The sequence below is a fragment of the Rhinopithecus roxellana genome, chromosome 12 (assembly GCF_007565055.1).
Source record: "Rhinopithecus roxellana isolate Shanxi Qingling chromosome 12, ASM756505v1, whole genome shotgun sequence".
Lineage (NCBI taxonomy): Eukaryota > Metazoa > Chordata > Mammalia > Primates > Cercopithecidae > Rhinopithecus > Rhinopithecus roxellana.
In genome coordinates this window covers 67,866,445-67,889,101 of record NC_044560.1, presented here as the reverse complement: position 1 = coordinate 67,889,101, position 22,657 = coordinate 67,866,445, and the positions used below count along the sequence as shown (strand labels likewise).

At 36.8% G+C, this 22,657-nt stretch overlaps 1 protein-coding gene across 1 annotated transcript in view; it reads left to right on the top strand.

Moving 5' to 3' along the window:
* The window catches only part of COL24A1 (collagen type XXIV alpha 1 chain), a 388,303-nt gene that overhangs the window by 210,457 nt on the left and 155,189 nt on the right, over nucleotides 1–22,657 (top strand). Inside the window, exons 25-27 of the mRNA XM_030912579.1 lie at nucleotides 18,400–18,453; nucleotides 19,781–19,834; nucleotides 21,125–21,178. Coding sequence (XP_030768439.1) covers nucleotides 18,400–18,453; nucleotides 19,781–19,834; nucleotides 21,125–21,178 — 162 coding nt within the window. The remainder of the gene's footprint in view (nucleotides 1–18,399; nucleotides 18,454–19,780; nucleotides 19,835–21,124; nucleotides 21,179–22,657) is intronic.

The following is a 22,657-nucleotide window of genomic DNA, read 5'->3' as shown; positions in this document are numbered from 1 at the left end:
CCTTCTCCTACCAGTATATACTGACGAGATCTTTTATCCCCTTGAGTTATAGTCTCTTCTGCCTATATCAGGTGCAGCAAGTTATGCTGTGATTTAACCCTAGTTATTGGCATAATGGCTAGAAGAGGAGGTGGTGGGAATCCTAACTGGGTTATGTTTTCTTACAGGGGAGAGGTTTTGTTAGGGGAGAATGCTAGATTACAATAAGAAGTAGGCCACTTCTGTAAGCTGGTAGAGTTCAGAGACTAGCAATTCAAAATCTTCAGGGACCTCTGCCCAGATACTGTTTTCACAAGTATCAGAGTCCCACTTTTTTTCCAACCAAGACCCTGACTTTGGCATAGAAAACTTGTCTTGGTTAGGAGTTGAACCTTCTCTGGAATTTGGTCACTTTGACTATTAAATCCTGGCCTTTACTCAGTCTTCTCTGCAATCCCCCAGAAGGAAAGAAGAGCCCAACCAACTGTTTGGACCATCAGAGTAGTCAGACATGGGGCCTAAATGGCCAGACCTTTATATCCCACTGTAATCAGGCTTTGGATATAGGCCTCTCTGCTAAGGCCTAAATCTTGAAGGAGCTTATTGCAGGGTTAATAAGATATTTCATAAAATGGGAATGTGGGTGGCTCACCTCTTTTTCCACCACTACTGCTCTAAGTTGTTTACTCATTCATTCAACATATATTATCTTCTGTATCCCAGGCAGTAGGCATAAGGGATACAGTATCAGACAAGACATCATCCCTGCTTTACAGAGCATATAGACCAATGAACTTAAAGTCACATCTTCCTAAATGGTACAGGATGAAGCACAGTGAGCTAAAGTAACTTGCTACAAGTCATGCTGTCAAACAAATAAATTCTTAGCTTACAGATTTCATTTGAAAATGAGAGTGAAGTGATCCAAAGGTTAGCTATTTGGAAACAGTGATGTATTTACAAATAAACAGAAAGGGTTCATTCGTACTTGTCAAGTCGTAAAATTACCCTCCAATGAAAAGGTCTGAAGAAACATTATGGAAAAAAATAGACAGTATTCTCCTATTGACTTTGTTCACTTTGTTCCTATGCATAGTCAACTTTATGTTTTCTTTCTTTGAACCAGCTCGCTAAATGTTATTGTTCTTAGCCTTTTCCTGTTTTTGGCCTACATACTCTCTTTGGTGACTCATCTAAGTCTAAGAATTTTTATAAAAATGTTTTAAAATTTTTTGGTTTCAAACAGGAAATATTTTAATTTAAATCACTGTTTAGTTAATAAATAGGATATAGTTACTTTAAAAAATAGTAGGAGAGAGTTTTAAAGTTTTTATATACCATTTTTCAAAATATATTGTTTTGCCAAAAGTGAAATGTTTTCAATTATTATATGGTTGTCTGGATCTTGAAACACAGCATATTCTAGCTAAACACTTGGTATTTTCTTTGTGTGTTAGATGTGGGATCAGTGTTTTGAAAGATTTTTAATGTAAATTCTTGGTATATATTGACAATAATTCTGGCTATGGCTCAATGACTGTTTTGTGTTTTCAAGCAGAAATGACTTGGGCTTTGTGGATCATATGTTCTCCGTTGAAATAACTCAGTTCTCCCTGCATAATGTGGACATAGGCATAGATAATAAGTAAATAAATGGGCAAGGCTGTGTTCCAGTGAAACTATTTACAAAACAGGCAGCCAGCCCTCAGGGTCATAGATTGCTCGCTCCTGTTTTATCTGCTATTCTATAGTAGTTCATCTTCTGGCATTTTTGGCTATCTACTTTTATTTTAGTTATTAGTGACGTCTAAATTGACTATTATAGTACCTTATTCATGATAGATTCTCAATAACTAATGAAATAAGAATGAAATGTTATACATTTCATCTGTAGGAAAATGTACATTATTCCAACAACACTAATTTAGAGTGTTCCCGAAGAAGTGTATAACTTAAAAATACATACAAGAAACTAAAGAAAACTATTGGGAGGAGTCAAAGTTTTAATACAGAATCAAGCCAAGAATAGAATTTAAATCATTGTAATTGTTTAAAAATATATCTACAAATTCTTTTCTTTTCCTCCATATGAAATATGCTAGCTCTTTTTGAATGCAGGGTGGGCTCAGTTATGCATTTCTAATGAGTAGGATATGGCAGAAGTCAGTGTGTGCTAGATCATAAAGGCACTGCAGCTTCTTCCTTGCTCACTCTCTTTCTTGCATCACTTAATCTGGGGAAAGCCAACTGCTATGTCCTCAGGTCTACAGACTGAGGAAATAAGCTTTTCTTGGAAATGGATTTTCTGGTCAGTCAAGCCTTCAGATGACTGCAGCCAATGCCAAATCTTGATTGCAACCTAATGAAAGATCCTCAGCCAGAACTACCCATTTAAGCCACCTTTGAATTTTTGACTCACAGAAACTGTAAGATAATACATGTTTATTATTTTAACCACTAACTTTTGGGGGTAATTTGCCTTGCAGCAGTAGACAACTAAAATAGCAATATGTAAGATTTCAACATTTGTTTTAAAATGAAGAATAAATAGAAAGGAACAAACCGGAAGTCACCCATGTCTCTATTTTAAGGAGCTATAGCAGTAAATAGAAATAAATTATAACCGTTTCCACATGCCCATAATTTGCCTTTGACCACTTTACAATTGAAAATATAATTTTGCCCTTGATTCTCACTTGCATTTGGCTGATTCTCACTAGCATATATGATACTTGAGTTTTCATGGAAAAAAATGAGAACAAGTCACAGCACCTTAAGTCTGCCTTTCAGAAAGTACTTCTGTTAAGAAGGAAGAGGTTATATGGCAGCTTTGCACAATACATGCCTTCCCTGCATGGAGCATTCAGTGTAGGGATGCTATTCAGAAGTAGGGAGCTAGCTAGGAAATAGTCTTTGGGAGAAGATTAATCCTGCCGGCATCTTCTCTCTGTCACAATGTATTGGTTCCCAACCAATCATAATAGATTAGGCCATAATAATAACGTATTTAAAAAAATTTATTCTGTGAAACAGAGCAAAAATGTAGGTTTTTAATGCAATTTATTTCTGTTCAGAAGGGTACATTTTCTATTGCCAATGAACTTTATTTGGCTGACAGAAAAAATTGGATTCTGAATAGAGTAATTTTGCAACCATGTCCTTTAGCAGTTTTCATGCCTCCTCATTTGTACTGACAACTTCTTAAAATAATTTTCTAAACTCTACAAGCTTTTTACATTTTCTCTTCACCTACATATTCTTAACCCTTTGGCAAATATATCCAAACACACAAAAGCTACTGAAATTGTTTGTACAGGTTACCATCAACCTGGTGATTGCCAAATTCTATGACTTTGTCTTAATGTTCATCCTTCTTAAACCTTCCCACATCACACAGATTTCTCTCTTCTTGAAACTTTTATTTTGCGTATCTTTCTTTGTGCATTCCTGGTTGTCCTCCTATTTGACTCTTATTATTATTATTATTATTATTATTACACTTTAAGTTCTAGGGTACATGTACACAACATGCAGGTTTATTACATAGGTATACATGTGCCATGTTGGTTTGCTGCACACATTAACTCATCATTTACATTAGGTATTTCTCCTAATGCTATCCCTCCCCCTGCCCCTCACCCCATGACGGGCCCCCCCTGTATGTGATGTTCCTCGCCCTGTGTCCAAGTGTTATTGTTCAGTTCCCACCTATGAGTGAGAACATGCAGTGTTTGGTTTTCTGTCCTTGTAATAGTTGGCTCAGAATGATGGTTTCCAGCTTCATCCCTGTCCCTGCAAAGGACGTGAACTCATCCTTTTTTATGGCTGCATAGTATTCCATGGTGTATAAGTGCCACATTTTCTTAATCCAATCTATCATTGATGGACATTTGGGTTGGTTCCAAGTTTTGGCTATTGTGAATAGTGCTGCAATAAACATTTGTGCGTATGTGTCTTTATAGTAGCATGACTTATAATCCTTTGGGTATGTATCCCAGTAATGGGATTGCTGGGTCAAATGGTATTTCTAGTTCTAGATCCTTGAGGAATTGCCACACTGTCTTCCACAATGGTTGAACTAGTTTATACTCCCACCAGTAGTGTAAAAGCATTCCTATTTCTCCACATCCTCTCCAGCATCTGTTGTTTCCTGACTTTTTAATGATCACCATTCTAACTGATGGGAGATGGTATCTCATTGTGGTTTTGTTTTGCATTTCTCTGATGACTAGTGATGATGAGCATTTTTTCATGTGTCTGTTGGCTGCATAAATGTCTTCTTTTGAGAAGTGTCTGTTCATCTCCTTTGCCCACATTTTGATGGGGTTGTTTGATTTTCTCTTGTAAATTTGTTTAAGTTCTTTGTAGAATCTGGATATTAGCCCTTTGTCAGATGGATAGATTACAAGAATTTTCTCCTATTCTATAGGTTGCCTGTTCATTCTGATGGTAGTTTCTTTTGCTGTGCAGAAGCTCTTTAGTTTAATTAGATCCCATTCATCTATTTTGGCTTTTGTTACCATTGCTTTTGGTGTTTAAGTCATGAAGTCATAGGTCCATGCCTATGGCCTGAATGGTATTGCCTAGGTTTTCTTCTAGGGTTTTTATGGTTTTAGGTCTGACATTTAAGTCTTTAATCCGTCTTGAATTAATTTTGTGTAAGATGTAAGGAAGGGATCCAGTTTCAGCTTTCTACATATGGCTAGCCAGTTTTGCCAGCACCATTTATTAAATAGGGAATCCTTTCCCCATTTCTTGTTTTTGTCAGGTTTGTCAAAGATCAAATGGTTGTAGATGTGTGGTGTTATTTCTGAGGTCTCTGTTCTGTTCCATTGTTCTGTATCTCTGTTTTGGTACCAGTACCATGCTGTTTTGGTTACTGTTGCCTGTAGTATAGTTTGAAGTCAGGTAGCATGATGCCTCCATCTGTGTTCTTTTTGCTTAGGATTGTCTTGGCAGTGAGGGCTCTTTTTTGGTTCCATATGAACTTTAAGTTAGTTTTTTCCAATTCTGTGAAGAAAGTCTTTGGTAGCTTGATGGGGATGGCATTGAATCTGTAAATTACCTTAGGCAGTATGGCCATTATCACGATATTGATTCTTCCTATTCGTGAGCATGGAATGTTCTTCAATTTGTTTGTGTCCTCTTTTATTTTGTTGTGCAGTAGTTTGTAGTTCTCCTTGAAGAGGTCCTTCACATCCCTTGTAAGTTGGATTCCTAGGTGTTTTATTCTCTTTGAAGTAATTGTGAATGGGAGTCTACTCGTGATATGGCTCGCTGTTTGTTCATTATTGGTGTTTAGGAATGCTTATGGTTTTTGCACATTGATTTTTGTATCCTGAGACTTTGTTGAAGTTACTTATCAGATTAAGGAAATTTGGGGCTGAGATGATGGAGTTTTCTGAATATACAATCATGTCATCTGCAAACGGGGACAATTTGGCTTCCTCTTTTCCTACTTAAATATCCTTTATTTCTTTCTCTTGCTTGATTGCCCTGGCCAGAACTTCCAACACTATATTGAATAGGAATGGTGAGAGAGGGCATCCCTGTCTTGTGCCAGTTTCCAAATGGAATGCTTCCAGTTTTTGCCCATTCAATATGATATTGGCTGTGGGTTTATCATAAATAGCTCTTATTATTTTGCAATATGTCCCATCAATACCGACTTTATTGAGAGTTTTTAGCATAAAGGGCTGTTGAGTTTGTCAAAGGCCTTTTCTGCATCTATTGAGATAATCATGCGGTTTTTGTTGTTGGTTCTGTTTATGTGATGAATTATGTTTATTAATTTGTGTATGTTGAACCAGCCTTGCAACCCAGGAATGAAGCCAACTTGGTAATGGTGGGTAAGCTTTTTGATGTGCTACTGGATTCAGTTTGACAGTATTTTATTGAAGATTTTCACATCGATGTTCATCAGAGATATTGGTCTAAAATTCTCTTTTTTTGTTGTATCTCTGCCGGGCTTTGGTATCAGGATGATGCTGGCCTCATGAAATTAGTTAAGGAGGAGTCCCCCTTTTTCTGTTGCTTGGAGTAGTTTCAGAAGGAATGGTATCAGCTCCTCCTTGTACCTCTGGTAGAATTTGGTTGTGAATCCATCTGGTCCTGGACTTTTTTTGGTTGGTAGGATATTAATTATTGCCTCAATTTCAGAGCCTATTATTGGTCTATTCAGAGATTCAACTTCTTCCTGGTTTAGTCTTGTGAGGGTGTATGTATCCAGGAATTTATCCATTTCTTCTAGATTTTCTAGTTGATTTGCATAGAAGTGTTTATTGTATTATATGATAGTAGTTTGTATTTCTGTGGGATCAGTGGTGATATCTCCTTTATCATTTTTTTTGCATCTGTTTGATTCTTCTCTCTTTTCTTCTTTATTAGTCTTGCTAGTGGTCTATCAATTTTGTTGATCATTTCAAAAAACCAGCTCCTGGATTCACTTGATTTTTTGAAGGGTTTTTTGTGTCACTGTCTCTTTCAGTTCTGCTCTGAGCTTAGTCATGTCTTGCCATCTGCTAGCTTTTGAATTTGTTTGCCCTTGCTTCTCTAGTTCTTTCAATTGCGATGTTAGGGTGTCGATTTTAGATCTTTCCTGCTTTCTCTTGTGGGCATTTAGTGCTATAAATTTCCCTCTACACACTGCTTTTAATGTGTCCCAGAGATTCTGGTATGTTGTGTCTTTGTTCTCATTGGTTTCAAAGAACATCATTATTTCTGCCTTCATTTTGTTGTTTACCCAGTAGTCATTCAGGAGCCGGTTGTTCAGTTTCCATGTAGTTGTGTGGTTTTGAGTGAGTTTCTTAATCCTGAGTTCTAATTTGATTCCAGTGTGGTCTGAGAGGCAGTTTATTGTGATTTCTGTTCTTTTACATTTGCATGAGGAGTGCTTTACTTCCAACTGTGTGGTCAATTTTGGAATAAGTGCAATGTGATGCTGAGAAGAATGACTATTCTGTTAATTTGGGGTGCAGATTCCTGTAGATGTCTATTAAGTCCACTTGGTGCTGAGCTGAGTTGAAGTCCTGGATATCCTTTTTAACCTCTGTCTCGTTGATCTGTCTAATATTGACAGTGAGGTGTTAAAGTCTCCCATTATTATTGTGTGGGAGTCTAAGTCTCTTTGTAGGTCTCTAAGGACTTGCTTTATGACTCTGGGTGTTCCTGTATTGGTTGCACTATATATTTAGGATAGTCAGCTCTTCTCGTTAAATTGATCCCATTACCATTGTGTAATGGCCTTCTTTGTCTCTTTTGATCTTTGTTGGTTTAAAGTCTGTTTTATCAGAGACTAGGATTGTAATCCCTGCTTTTTTGTTTTGTTTTGTTTTCCATTTGCTTGGTAGATCTTCCTCCATCCCTTTATTCTGAGCCTATGTGTATCTCTGCACGTGACATGGATCTCCTGAATACAGCACACTGATGGGTCTTGACTCTTTATCCAATTTGCCAGTCCGTGTCTTTTAATTGGAGCATTTAGCCCATTTACATTTAAGGTTAATATTGTTATGTGTGAATTTGATCCTGTCATTATGATGTTAGCTGGTTTTTTTGCCCATTAGTTGATGCAGTTTCTTCCTAGCATCAATGGTCTTTACAATTTGGCATGTTTTTGCAGTGGCTGATACCAGTTACTCCTTTCCACGTTTAGTGCTTCCTTCAAGAGCTCTTGTAAGGCAGGCCTGGTGGTGACAAAATCTCTCAGCATTTGCTTGTCTGTAAAGGATTTTATTTCTCCTTCACTTATGAAATTTAGTTTGGCTGTATATGAAATTCTGGGTTGAAAATTCTTTAAGAATGTTGAATATTGGCCCCCACTCTCTTCTGGCTTGTAGAGTTTCTGCCAAGAGATCCGCTATTAGTCTGATGGGCTTCCCTTTGTGGGTAACCTGATCTTTCTCTCTGGCTGCCCTTAACATTTTTTCCTTCGTTTCAACCTTGGTGAATCTGACAATTATGTGTCTTGGGGTTGCTCTTCTCGAGGAGTATCTTTGTGGTGTTCTCTGTATTTCATGAATTTGAATGTTGGCGTGCCTTGCTAGGTTGGGGAAGTTCTCCTGGATCATACTCTGAAGAGTATTTTCCCACTTGGTTCCATTCTCCCCATCACTTTCAGGTACACCAATCAAACGGAGATTTGGTCTTTTCACATAGTCCCATATTTCTTGGAGGCTTTGTTCATTTCTTTTTACTGTTTTATCTCTAAACTTCTCCTCTAGCTTTGTTTCATTAATTTGATCTGCAATCACTGATACCCTTTCTTCCACTTGATCAAATCAGCTATTGAAGCTTGTGCATATGTCATGTAGTTCTCGTGCCATGGTTTTCAGCTCCATCAGGTCATTTAAGGTCTTCTCTATACTGTTTATTCTAGTTAGCCATTTGTCTAATCATTTTTCAAGGTTTTTAGCTTCCTTGTGATGGGTTTGAACATCCTCCTTTAGCTCAGAGAAGTTTGTTATTACCGACCTTCTGAAGCCTACTTCTGTCAGCTCATCAAAGTCATTCTCTGTCCAGTTGTTCAATTGCTGCCAAGGAGTTGTGATCACTTTGGAGGAGAAGAGGTGCTCTGGTTTTTAGAATTTTTAACTTTTCTGCTCTTTGTGGTTTTATCTACCTTTGGTCTTCGATGATGGTGACCTACAGGTGGGGTTTCCGTGTGGATGTCCTTTTTGTTAATGTTGATGCTATTCCTTTCTGTTTGTTAGTTTTCCTTCTAAGAGTCAGGTCCCTCAGCTGCAGGTCTGTTGGAGTTTGCTGGAGGTCCACTTCAGACCCTGTTTGCCTGGGTGTCACCAGCGGAGGCTACAGAAAAGCAAATATAGCAGAACAACAAATATTGCTGCCTGATCCTTCCTCTGGAAGCTTCATCCCAGAGGGGCACCTGCCTGTATACTTGGCCACTTTGTTTACCTACTCAAGCCTCAGCAATGGCAGACGCCCCTCCCCCTGCCAGGCTGCTACCTCGCAGGTCAATCTCAGACTGTTGCTTTAGCAGTGAGCAAGGCTCCATGGATGTGGGACGGACCCGCTGAGCCAGGCACAGGATATAATCTCCTGGTGTGCCGTTTGCTAAGACCATTGGGAAAGCGCAGTATTTGGGCAGGAGTGTCCCAATTTTCCAGGTGCATTCTGTCATGGCTTCCCTTGGCTAGGAAAGGGAAATTCCCCAACCCCTTGCACTTCCCATGTGAGGCAATGCCCCACCCTGCTTTGACTCACCCTCTGTGGGCTGCACCCACTGACCCACTCTCCAACCAGTCCCATTGAGATGAACCAGGTACCTCAGTTGGAAATGCAGATCACGCTGAGAGCTGCAGACCAGAGCTATTCCTATTTGGCCATCTTGGAACACGACTATTTGACTCTTTCTTTTGTGACTCCTTTTTTTATTTTTTTCTACTGCTTGCCTCCAGTGAATCTTCATTAGATTCTCTTCTTGTTCCTGTTTTATCATCAGTGTACATACTACATCATTCTTATGATTTCAACAATTGATTGTTCTATGGTGACACAAATCAGTATTTCAAGATAGACTTTTTAAGAGCACAACTGTCTGTTGGCTTACTTCGTCACCTTTCCTCTAACAGTGGCTTTTCTCGTGGGCTTACTGTTTCTTTTAATGATGATATCATTGTCTTCATACCAGTCATTACATTTAATCTGGACTATTATAATGATTTCTGTTTGTCCTATTTCCTATTTTCTGTTTTTCCCATTTGTACACATTAAACACAGTGATGTTAAATTACCACCCATTCAAGTCTAGATATGATTACATTCCTCCTTTACTGAAAACCAATAATGATTCTTCTTCAAGCACACATTCTTCTGCAGATACCACAGACACAAATTTCTCACTTGGTATTCAAAGCCCTCTTCAGTATATAACCAATATATCTATCCCAGCTTATTCCCCTACACATATTCTGTATCCCAGACAATGTGGATTAACTTTGTGTTTGCAAATGTTTTATCATTTGCTTCCTCCCATCTTTAGCTCAAAACATTCCCTCTACTTTGAATACACTTACACCATTTCATCATGTCAACATGTAACCATACCTGAGACGCTGCCTTCTCTGTAAAGTCCTTTCTTATGTTTTCAACCAGATATAATCTCTTCTGCCTCTGTGTTAGATGTATTTTACTTTTTCTTCTATTGGCATATAGAAAATATACATTTACCTTATTCCAATTTACTGGATTTTGAACTCCTTAGTATATTTTACTTGTCTTTATATCCTCTCCAGCTAAATCTTAGCACAGGATCTGTTACATGAACAAATAAATATGCTTAATTTTATTTTCTTCAGCTCATTTTGCATTTGTTGAATAAATTGATTTGCAACTTTATTAAGCTGGAAATTGTGCACTTTCTGTGAGATTAACTTTTGAATAAACCAATTGAGCTAGATTTCAAAGGTTTTCAATTTTATGTTAATACTTGAATTCACTGTATTTTTTAGGATAACACTAACTGCCATAACAAATAAACCTAAATATTTTTTGTTGATTTAACATGACAGAAAGTTATTTTTGCCCATGTTAATTGTCTGGTGAAGGTGTTCCTAAGTAACTCTCCCCTACAAGTTGATTAAGAAAACCAGGCGCTCTCTCTTGATGGTGGTGGTGGTGGTTGTTTTTATTTTTTTAAGAGACAGGGTCTCACTGAGTCACCCAAGCTGGAGTGCAGTGATGCAATCATAGCTCCACTGCAGCCTCCAACTCCAGGGCTCAAGCCTCCCATCCTAGCCCTCTGAGTAGCTGGGACTACAGACACAGGCCACCACGCCTAGCTAATTTTTAATTTTTCTTTTTTTGTAGAGACAGGGTCTCACTTTGTTTCCCAGGCTGGTCTTGAACTCCTGGCTTCAAGCAATCCTCCTGCCTTAACCTCCCAAAGTGCTGGGATTATAGGCATGGGCCACCATGCCTGGCCCAGGCTCCCTCTTTCTTGTGGCTCCACCTACCTCTTAGGGTCATTAGCACTTGGGATAAAAGTGGAGAAAACCACATGCTTCTCCTGTTAATAACTGCCATGTCATACCAGTTTAAAAGGGCATATTGCATCAGTCAGTTTAGGCTAAAATATGCTGCAGAAAGAAACAGCCTGAATATATTAGTGGTTTACAATAATAAAAGTTTATTTCTTACTTGCATTCTGTACACTGTGGGTTGGTTGTGACCCTGTTACATGTCATCTGCATTCGGAAACTCAGGCTTAAGGGTCAGTGCCTGTGTGGAACATGTTTAGTCTCATGGCGAAAGGAAAAAAGAAACTGACTTAAAAAAAAATTGGCACATGTCACGTTCACTTTCTATTTATTTGAAGTTACATGTTACATAGAGAAGAATGGCATTAATAGGATGCAGGGGCATATTCCTCCCATGGTAAGGGGCACTCCAAATTATATGGCCAAGTCTGACATCGGTAGCATAAGGAGATATAATCCTTCCACAGAAAGGAGCAGTGAATGTTTTGAACAGTAAAACAATCTACCATACCATTTTTTCTTTTCACATTTTAACGTTTTAAAAATTGAGATATTTCTCACGATCAGTGGTAAATTACAATTGCTTGGGAGACTTTTTTCTCTATTCAGAGATTTTAAAAATATCGGTGTATCTTACAATCCATAATATCTTAGATTTCATGAAATTTGGCAGACCTCAGCTTTGAATGTCTTTGTCTAATTCACCTATTATTTCCAAGTGTGTAGACCATTTCAAAGAGTAATATAGACTTAAAGACTGAACAGTTTAAAGCCTTTATGTTCAGATCCCTTACCACTGATATAAACCTTTGTTGGCATACTGATTTTCAGTCTGTAGTAGAGACAGCTGAAAAACGTTAGAAAAATGGAATGAGAGAAATTTGCAAAGGGAGACAAACAGACAAATCATCAGTAAGAATAGAAAGCTTAGAAATAAGCCATGTATGAGATAAGAATGGCACCATAAACCAATGGGTGGGTAAGAAATAGTATTGAATATATAGTATTTGGAAAACTGTGTCCCTGTATGCAAAAAAATAAAACTGGATCCCTATCTTATACCATGTGAAAAATGAACTCCAGATGGATTAAAGACTTAAATAGAAAAGTTAACACCGATAGAAAAGAATGCCCGTTCTTTAATGACGTAGAAATAAGGAAAGCCTTCTTAAACAAGATCCAGAAAATACGAATCATAAGGCAAAAAATAAAAAAAGCACTGGATATGGCTACATAAATATTAAGGACTTCTTGTCAATTAAAGATACCAAAAATAATTTCACAGGTGATTGATCACAAGAAGGAACTTAGAACATCTAAAACCAATAAGGTTCAGTCATGGTGGCTCACGCCTGTAATCCCAGCACTTTGGAAGGCCAAGGCACTTTGGAAGGCCAAGGCAGGCAGATCACCTGAGGTCGGGAGTTTGAGACCAGCTTGGCCAACATGGTGAAACCCCATCTCTACTAAAAACTACAAAAAAATTAGCTGGGCATTGTGGTGCACGCCTGTAGTCCCAGCTACTCAGGAGGTTGAGGTTGGAGGCTGAGGTGGCAGGATCAAGCTGAACTGAGAGGCAAAGGTTACAGTGAGCCGAGATCATGCCACTACACTCCAGCCTAGACGACAGAGCAGGACTCCGTCTCAAAATAAAATAAACAAATAAATAAAATAAAATTGTATATTAAAAACTTTTATATTTAAAAAACAATAAGAAGCTTATACTTTAAAAATATAAAAATTCCTGAAAATCATCAAGAAAATATGGGAAATCTTAATGGGAAAAAATAAATTGAGCAAAGGACATGGATAAGAATCACACAGAAAAAGTCCAAAACGGGAACACGTAAATGAAGAGAAGTTCAGACTCAGAGAAACTAGTTTTCAGGGAAATTCAAAGTGAAAAAATAATGAGCCACCACTCTACATACAGACATTAGCCCTTATCCTGAAGTTGTATATATAATTTCCATGTGTCTTATGCCAGTAAGAAATTAGATTATTATTGTATGCATTTTAAAATTTTGCACAAAACACATAGTGATGTATCCTTTTGAAAAGGATTTATGCAGTTTTCTCACTCAACATTATATTCCTAAAATGTTTATCCACATTGATACATATAGATCTGGTCTATTAATTTTAGCTGGTGTTGAGGTTTTTTGTTTATTTCTCAGTATTGGTCATTCAAGAGTTTTTTTTATTGTATGACTGCATTTTAGTTTATCTGTGTCCATACTAATAATGCTGATGATTCTACTTTTGTATTTAAATAATACAGCAATGAACGTCTTTCTATATGTCTCCTAGTACATACATGTGAAAGTAGAATTCCATGTCAACAACTAGAAGTGCTAAGTTGTAGGTTAGGTGCATCTTCAATTTTACTATATATAATAAATTGTTCTCCAAAGTGATTGTACCAATTTATACTATTTTCTGCTATTTCCTGCTATATATGCATGAATTCTTCTTTCCTTACATTCTAGCCAACACTTGTGGTATTATCAGATTTTACATATGTTTTGGTTAGACTTTTTAAGGTACTGAAATAGTACATTTTTCTTTTTATGTATTTTGGAGACAGGGTCTTGCTCTGTCACCCAGGCTTACTGCAACCTTGACCTCCTGAGTCCAAGCAATCCTCCCACCTCAGCTTTGTGAGTAGCTGGGACTACAGGAACGTGTTGCCCCACCCAGCTAATTTTATTATTACTATGTGTAGATTATTTTTAGAGATGTTGTCTCCCTATGTTGCCTAGGCTGCAAGGAACCCATTTTTAATTTATGTTCGCCAACTTTAAGCTTTATTAAAGATAACCCATGGACATAGCTGGAACCCTGTGAACTATCTACTTTTTAGTGAGAACCTCTGTCTTCCAATTATGCCCTTTTGACTGACTGCACCTTTTAATACTTACATGAAGTAAAAAACTCAGATGCCCTATTGGGACCAGGCAATAGTATAAGTAAGTAAAATGGGCCATGTATAAGAGACAATAGGGAATAGTGAAGTAAAGAGTGCATCTGGATCTCAACACTACAACAGTTACTTAGTTCTATCCAATATTTGCCTTTGAGAATGTTTCTCTACACTTACTAGGTCATCTGAAGCTAATAATTTTCTAAATCTTTATATATAAAGTATTTATATGTAAAATCTCCAGATTTTTAAATGTTTTTACCTAGTTCAGTTTAGTAAATGCTATAGGCTAAGAAGAATACATTTGTAGGTGATATTGTTCTGGTGCACATGGGATAAGCTAAACGAGCCTACTCCATTCACTCCCCTAGATCATATGTCTTAGAAAAAGGATTTATCACTTCAGGAGGCCGAGGTGGGTGGATCACTTGAAGTCTAGAGTTCGAGACCAGCCTGGCTGACATGGTGAAACTCCATCTCTGCCAATAACAAAAACAAAAAAAAATTAGCCAGGCATGGTGACATGTGCCTGTAGTACCAGCTACTCAGGAGGCTGAGGCAGGAGAATTGCATGAACCCAGGAGGCTGAAGTTGCAGTGAACCAAGATCATACCACTGCACTCTAGCCCAGGCGACAGAGCAAGACTCTGTCTCATAAAAAAAAAAAAGAAAGAAAAAAGAAAAAGAAAAATGATTTTTTTCCCAATAGTTTCACTAGTTTGTGTTTAGTTTCTGTCATTTTTTTACTGTCTCACAACAGATAGCTCTATTTCATTTTTCCTACTCAGATTTGATTGACAGTATTAGTTAGGGTTTTCCAGAGAAACAGAACCAACAAGATATAGATATGGATAGACTGATTTATTATAAAGAATTGGATAACATGATTGTGGGGGCTAAAAAGAAAAAAAATTCCCACAATCTTCCATCTGCGAACAGGAGATCCTAGAAATCCACTATAGTTCCAGTCCAAGTTCAAAGGCCTGAGAACCAGAAGAACTGACAGTACAGGTTCTATCAGAGTCCACAGGCCTGAGACCTAGAGCACTGATTATTTAAATTCTATTCCAAGTCCAAAGGCTTGAGAACTAGGAGCCAATGCTGTTCTAGTTCAAAGACAGGAGAAGACTGATGTCCCAGCTTAAGCAGTCAGACGGAGAGAAAAGTTTCCTTTCCTTTGCCTTTTTGTTTTATTCAGATCCTCAACAGATTGGACAATGCCTGCCCACATTGGGGAAGGCAATCTGCTTTAGTCAGTTTACCTATTTAAATGCTAATCTCACCTAGAAACAACACACACTCAGGAATAGTGTTTAGCCAAATATCTGAGCACTCCGTGACCCAGTGACCTCAACACATAAAATTAATCCTGACAGCCCTCCCTATTGTCAAATTGACCCCCAAATGCATCTCTTTAAACCATATTTAACTTTCAAATAAAGACAATAACAAGATCATAATTCTGCCTAACAGTGGTATCGTTATCCCGCATGTAACCAAACACTCACTAACCTCTTTTCCGAAAGAGGATGTAAAGTCCTTGAGTGACGTTTACCCTTCTCCTTTATAACCTGTAACTTAAATACTGTGATGTAAAATTAACCATACCTAGATACTATGTTATAAGGTCAATACATCTTATGTTATGTGATAAAGAAATGAGAGGCCAGGAACGGTGGCTTACACCTGTAATTCCAATACTTTGGGAGGCTGAGGTGGGCAGATCACTTGAGGTCAAGAGTTCAAGACCAGCCTGTCCAAAATGGTGAAACCTTATATCTACTGAAAATACAAAATTTAGTTGGGCATGGTGGTGCACGCCTGTAAATCCCAGCCATTCAGGAGGCTGAGGCAGGAGAATCGCTTAGAGGCAGGAGAATCGCTTGGAACCAGGAGACGGGGGTTGCTGTGAGCCAGGATCGCGCCATTGCACTCTAGCCTGGGTGACAGAGCGAGACTCTGTCTCAAGAAAAAAAAAAAAGAAAGAAAAGAAAAAAAGAAATGAGAAGAAAAGAACCAAAGATAATCACTGTGTGCAGCTGCGCACACACATATATACACACACACACACATATTCACGACAAAATAACGATGAAATACGACAATTACAGTCTTCATTTCTGTAACTGGTCACATGGCCATAGTTGATATTTAAAACTACCTTCTCCACTACTCATTCTTTATTTCCTTTGCCATAAGCAAGCACCTCAGCTAGTTGGGATCTGTACCTGGTGGGGTATTATGAACTGAATGTTTTTATCCTCTGCAAAATTCATATGTTGAAATTCTAATGACCAATGTGAGGTATGAAGAGGTGTAGACTTTGGAAGATGATTAGGTCATGAGGGCTCTGCCATCTATGAACCAGGAAACAGGCCCTCACCAGACACTGAATCTACTGGTGCATTGATCTTAGACTTCTAAGCCTCCAACACTGTGGGAAATAAATGTTTGTTGTTAAAGTCACCCAGCCTGCAGTATTTTTGTTACAGTAGCCTGAATGGACTAAGACATGGGGTGACCCAAACCTTCATTCCTGAAGAATTTAGGCCACTAGTAGTCCGGCCTGAACTGGGTTGTTCGAATTTTCCATTGACCTTAATCACAGAGCTTGGTGATATTAAGAAGTACCTAAGGGATCTCCTGTATTTTATTCATACTCTTCCTTACCTCCATTGTGAAGTAGTAGTCCAGTTTCCCTGTGGGAGGCAGAATCAAGCAACATAGCCAACACAGTAACTCCCTCCTTTGCCTGTTGATTCAGGAGCATAAGAAACCCAAAGTGGCTGGATGGCAGTCTTAACTTCTAGTTCAGTGAATCATTGTTGTGTGTCCTGGTGGAAGCATTCCTCCTTCTGGAACAGACCTCTAGTCCAGCAGAGCATGAGCAGAAACAAAAAATGTTCTAGTGGATGACTAGGGGTAATAGTGAGTAGTACCATTCCCATTTCCACCCCTTGATTCCTGGCCCCCAAAATCCTAGTTATAGGAGAAATAGCACCATATATTGGACACTGATTCAGAGCATATACAGCCTTCTGGAAAGCCTTGCCCCAGCCCTGCAAGGTATTGTCACCTAGCTGGCCTTGGAACTGAGTCTTAAAAATGTCATTTCACCATTTTATCAAACCAGCTGTCTCAGAATGGTGGAGAACACAGCGAGACCAGTGAATTCCATGGGCATGAACATTGATCACAGATTGTCTCAGAATGAAAGTGTTCAGTCTCTTACACTTAAAAACCACAGAAACAAATTATTAAATCACCTCCAACTAGATTTAAGCAATAATACTAGCACAGTGCCTAAGAGTATACATCAGTGCTGTCCAATAGACATATAATGCAAGTCAAAATTGTAAGCCACATATATAATTTTAAATTTTCTAGTAGCCACATTAAAAAAGATAAAAGAAAGAGGAAGAGGTGAACTGATTTTAGTAATATTTCATTTACACTAATAAATCATTATTTTAATATGTAATTGATGTAAGCAATCATTAGTTAGCTATGTTGCATTATTTCTATGATAAGTCTTCAAAATCTGGTGTCTTTTACATTTACAGTATGTGTCAATTTGCACTAGCCACATTTCAAGTGCTCAATAGCCACTTAAACTCATCCATACCATTTAACCTCATCTGCCTCAGCAAACTGCTTAATTCATCTGCCTCATCTGTCAAAGGGGAATCATAATGCTACTATGTCTGGTGGTTGCGAAGATTAAATCAGGCACATAGAAAACACTTAATATATATTATTGTACTTGGGATCATTAGATAGATGGATAGATAGATAGATAGATAGATAGATAGATAGATAGATAGATAGATATCTGTAAGGCTAAAATGATGCTGAATGCACTAGATAAACGACAAGCCATTTTTCGTGAGTCAGTGCTTTCTGTATGCTAATATATATTATTGTATGATAATCTATCTAAGCAAGGTCTTTGTATGGTAGCTATTGAAAAAAATGATTAGGTGTCTTTAAATAAAAGCAGAAAATAACTGCTTATGATTTAAGACAGTCAGGAAAGAGATTATGTTCTTGTCAAACCAAATATTTCTTGAGAGGATGAATGAATGATAGGCATGTTTTGTCCCCTTGTATATTGAGGGGTTTTCAAAGAAGGTAGTTGCAGAAATGATTTCTTAAACTAATATATCTACATCAAACAGGGATGAAAACTTCAGGGGTTTTATAAAATCTAGTAGACTGTCAGTTCCACAGGGACAGCAACTGTGGATTTGAAACTCATTGCCTCCTAGCATTGTGCCTGTTATATTTTAGGCACGGATATATTTTTGTTGATTGACTGAATAAATTAATTCTGATATGAAGTCACAGACTGCATAGCATACAGGGAGGAATTTTACTCCAAGATAACATTTAGGATAAGTTAGAAAGAAACATAGTGATTACAGGTGATTTAAGACCCAGGTACTACAATAGCAATGCAATATGTGTGTATTTACTGTTTTTTTTTTTTCCTAAAAGGGACCTGTTGGCTTACCTGGAGAAGTTGGGACGACTGGAAGCATTGGCGAAAAGGTAATTTTTTAAATTATGTTGTTTTATAGGACGAATTCTAGGCTAAACACAAAGGACAGACTTTCATATGATCTTTTATGTTAATTAGAAATCACTTATAACTTTACCTTTACTGAATCTCTTAAATATATTGAAGTATAGCTAATAGCACATAGGTTTCTAATTTTTACAGGGCAGAGTACCCTTTTGATTATAAAGATGTGATCTGAAGAGAAAAGATGGAACAGTCTAGATTTCTGACTAGAAAATATTATCTAAATTGACTACGTGAGAGCAAGCCTTCTATGAGAGGCTTGAGAGAAAGCAGTTTTTGAAAAAGAAGAATAAGTTACCATTTTACCTTTCTCTCTCCCCATCTTGTGCTTGGTTCTTATTCCTATTCCCATTCTTAGTATTTTCTTGAACTAAAATATCCTCTCTTCTTCCCTCTGTTTTTTCAAAACCAAACTGTTGGACTCAGCTGAATTCCCATCTCCTCTGTGAAGTCCACAGACTCCTCTCATCCTTCCTAATTTCTTCACTTCCTGGACTGAGAATAGTACCACTTAGTCTAAAATGTACTTACTCTCTGGTTGTTTCGTCTCTGTTAATATCATGTCTGCAGTTACTGAGGGTAGAATCTAAGTTAAGTTTTTTAAATATCTCTTCTAACTCTCATGTGCTACATTCTCAATTACTTAAGTACTACATAATATGTATTTATTGATTTTTTTACTAACAATGTAACAAAATATGAGTGCAGTTAAAAAATTAGCATTATAATTTTTTTTCACTGAGTTATTTCTGTGCTGAGTTAAATCTTCTATGCTAAAATTTTGATACTCTTGAGAATTTTAATGTAAATCAGTTTGGTCTTTTTACGCTGCTATGACATGATCTTCCAGAATTATTTCTTATGGCACTTAATTGTGGTAGGCAGACTATAAAATAAGGTTTTCTTAAATGGTTACACTTATTTGTTAAATTTTAATATGCTTTGATACTTTTACTATTCTCATATTTCGTATGTCTCATAAAATAGTAAGCATTTCTTACAAAAATTTAACGTATGATACATGCTCACTTTTAGGTCTTGTTTATCCATAATTTCTATTTTCTTCATTTTAACAAGGCCTTTAATATTTTTCTCCAAAAAAATCTTAAGATAATTTTATGAAAAGTCTAACCATTTTAAGATAAAAGTGCCAAATTTGTAAATTTAAAAATTATTGGAAATAAGAATGAGATGTGCATGTAAGACATGATTCTGGCTGATAGTTTTTCTTTCTAGGCTTAGCTCAGTCATGACTAATCTCTATGTTACTTTTTTCCTTTGTTCTCTTAAAAGGGAGAACGTGGAAGTCCAGGCCCACTAGGTCCCCAGGGGGAAAAGGGTGTTATGGTAAGAGCTCAGTGATTGAAAAATATATTTCCAAAGAACGTAATAAAAGTAAGGCATTCCAGAGATGGAATTGCCTGGGTTGGAATTTAACTTAGTAAAAAATGTTAAATTTCCCATAGAATTTTATTTTTAAATGGTTTATCTCCCAGAATGCTATGTGATACTAAGGTACTTAAAAGCATGTAAATGAGATGGCTTAGTCAAATGATTCTAGTTTTAGGAGAGGAATTTAACCACCACAATTTGCTGAAATGGATGAAGAAGAAAATTCAATTAGAATTCTACATACTCTGGTTTCTTTTCGGATTGTATAAATATTTCACCTTTCAAAATTAGAATTCTACTTATTCTTCTACAGCTCGTAGTTGATATGATGCATATCATCATTGCCATTCTTCCATGAGTTTGTGGTCATGATGTAGTTTTTTTGGCATATGAGAGCTCAGAATCCAGAATTCATCTTATTCTCTTACATTTTTAATATAGGAAATAGTTGACAAATTTGATATCTGAGTTGCATCTTTTTAACTTACTAAATAGTTTTCTAAGTATGGTAGGAACTAGACTGAATGATTATTATCAATAAAAGGATCTTCCATACAGAAAATACCTTGTGATGGATCTGGTGGCACATAATACTGTCCACAAATTGATTTTAACTAACTTCTATATTATCAGAAAAGTCCTGTAAGTTGTTATTGTTTTAGCTATGCTATTTCCAGTTGCTGTCAGCTAGGAAATTTAGCATGCCTATAAGACTAATCAACTTCAAGAATCATTACCTCCTAAGGCATTTTCTGAATCAGTGTTAATATCATGAAGTGTGTGGTCCTTCTAAAGTTCGAAATGCTAGAATATTTGTACATATTTACATTCCTTAATTAGAGAGCTCCTGGACCTCTCTGAAAAGGATATAGTTTCATAACCTATATAACATAACATATATCTATGGATAAGATAACATGATCTTCAGAAAAATGAAATGAATGTTCTCTTATAAATAGGCTGTAGTATGTGATTCTGGCTAGCAATTTTCTTGTCTAGGCAAAAACCTTCTAATAAATGGAATATATAGTTCCTATGTAAATAAAACTACATAAAAATATAGTTTTTATTTCTATGGTCTGTCTGCAGAACATTTACTGTGGCCTTTCATATCTTGGTTAGAAAAGAAACATTGTGTCAAATTATCCCTTTTTATTATTGTTTATAATTTACTGGTTTGTCTTCAATGAAAATAATTTAAAGTAATAAGTATTTTACTTTTTTAATATTTTCCTTAAATTATAGGGATATCCAGGTCCTCCTGGGGTTCCAGGACCTATCGGTCCATTGGGATTACCTGTAAGTACCAGAAAGACTTTATGATTCCTTCTTTTTTTTTTTTTTTTTTTTTTTTTTTGAGACTGGAGTCTTGCTCTGTGGCCCAGGCTGGAGTGCAGTGGCCGGATCTCAGCTCACTGCAAGCTCCGCCTCCCGGGTTTACGCCATTCTCATGCCTCAGCCTCCCGAGTAGCTGGGACTACAGGCGCCCGCCACCTCGCCCGGCTAGTTTTTTGTATTTTTTTTTTAGTAGAGATGGGGTTTCACCGTGTTAGCCAGGCTGGTCTCGATCTCCTGACCTCGTGATCCGCCCGTCTCGGCCTCCCAAAGTGCTGGGATTACAGGCTTGAGCCACCGTGCCCGGCCTATGATTCCTTCTAGAGTGTTTATTTTCATTTAAACTCATCAATTGTTATGCTTTATTGTTGGTTTTTATTCAAAGTAAGTCATGTGTAAACTAGTGGAGACTGCTTCTCTCCCGACTATACAAAACACTCTTGAATTTGTCATGATATCTTGAACTTCCTTACCTCTACTTGGTATATAATCAATTTCAGTCCTGCAACCTAAGCTAAAATGCTTTGAAGTTTCTTTTGAATAACCACATATAAGGAAACAGGATTAGTAAGATTAGAAGTGAGACCAATTGGATAAATAAATCATAAGTGTAAGTTCCAACATAATTTTCTTGGAAATTTGTAAATATTTTCACACAACCAGATAAAATTCATAAAAACATATTTATTAAACAAAAATTGGGGTATTGAAAATATTCCATTTGTTTACAAAAAGATAATGAAATGTTTCCCCTAAATTAATTTTGCTTATCCGAATCTTACAACTATTGTGAACTTAAAATATGAAAAAGATCAGCCTTTAGGATCCCCTGAGCAGAACTTTTCATATCAGTGAAAACTTATTATTTGTGAAGCTTCTGTTTTAAAAATAAGCCTGATTTTCTAGTATATTTGTAAATATGTTGTTGGCTTTTAAATTTAGGAAGACTAGTCTCAGGAACAGTTACTAATCTCTTTAGTCACATAAAATAAATAAATTTGAAATACTAAAGTTTACTTCATTTTTATCTACCTTAGGTTAACAGATAAATAAATTTTGTTTTCCAGCTGAGTCTTGATTAAAGACTGTAGCTATAAAAATAATTCATTATAATTGACTTAATAATAAATAGCAACTTAATCTCCATTGCAGGCTATTTTTATAGCATATTAATTTGGAACATTTTGTGGCATTTTTATGATAACAAAAAAACTACTTTTTATGTGATGGGATTGTCATAAATGTCTAGAATAATAGTAAAGAACTATTACCATGATAGCCATTGCTTTTTTAATGGGCCAGGCAGAATAGACTGGTCTGACTAGCTGAATGGATATCTCCTTTCTCCATCGCTCCATATGTGTGCCTTCTGAAAACAACTTGGTCAGTGAATATTAAAGGCTTCTCCATTTTTTGTTCAGGGTGTAAACACCCAGACATTAA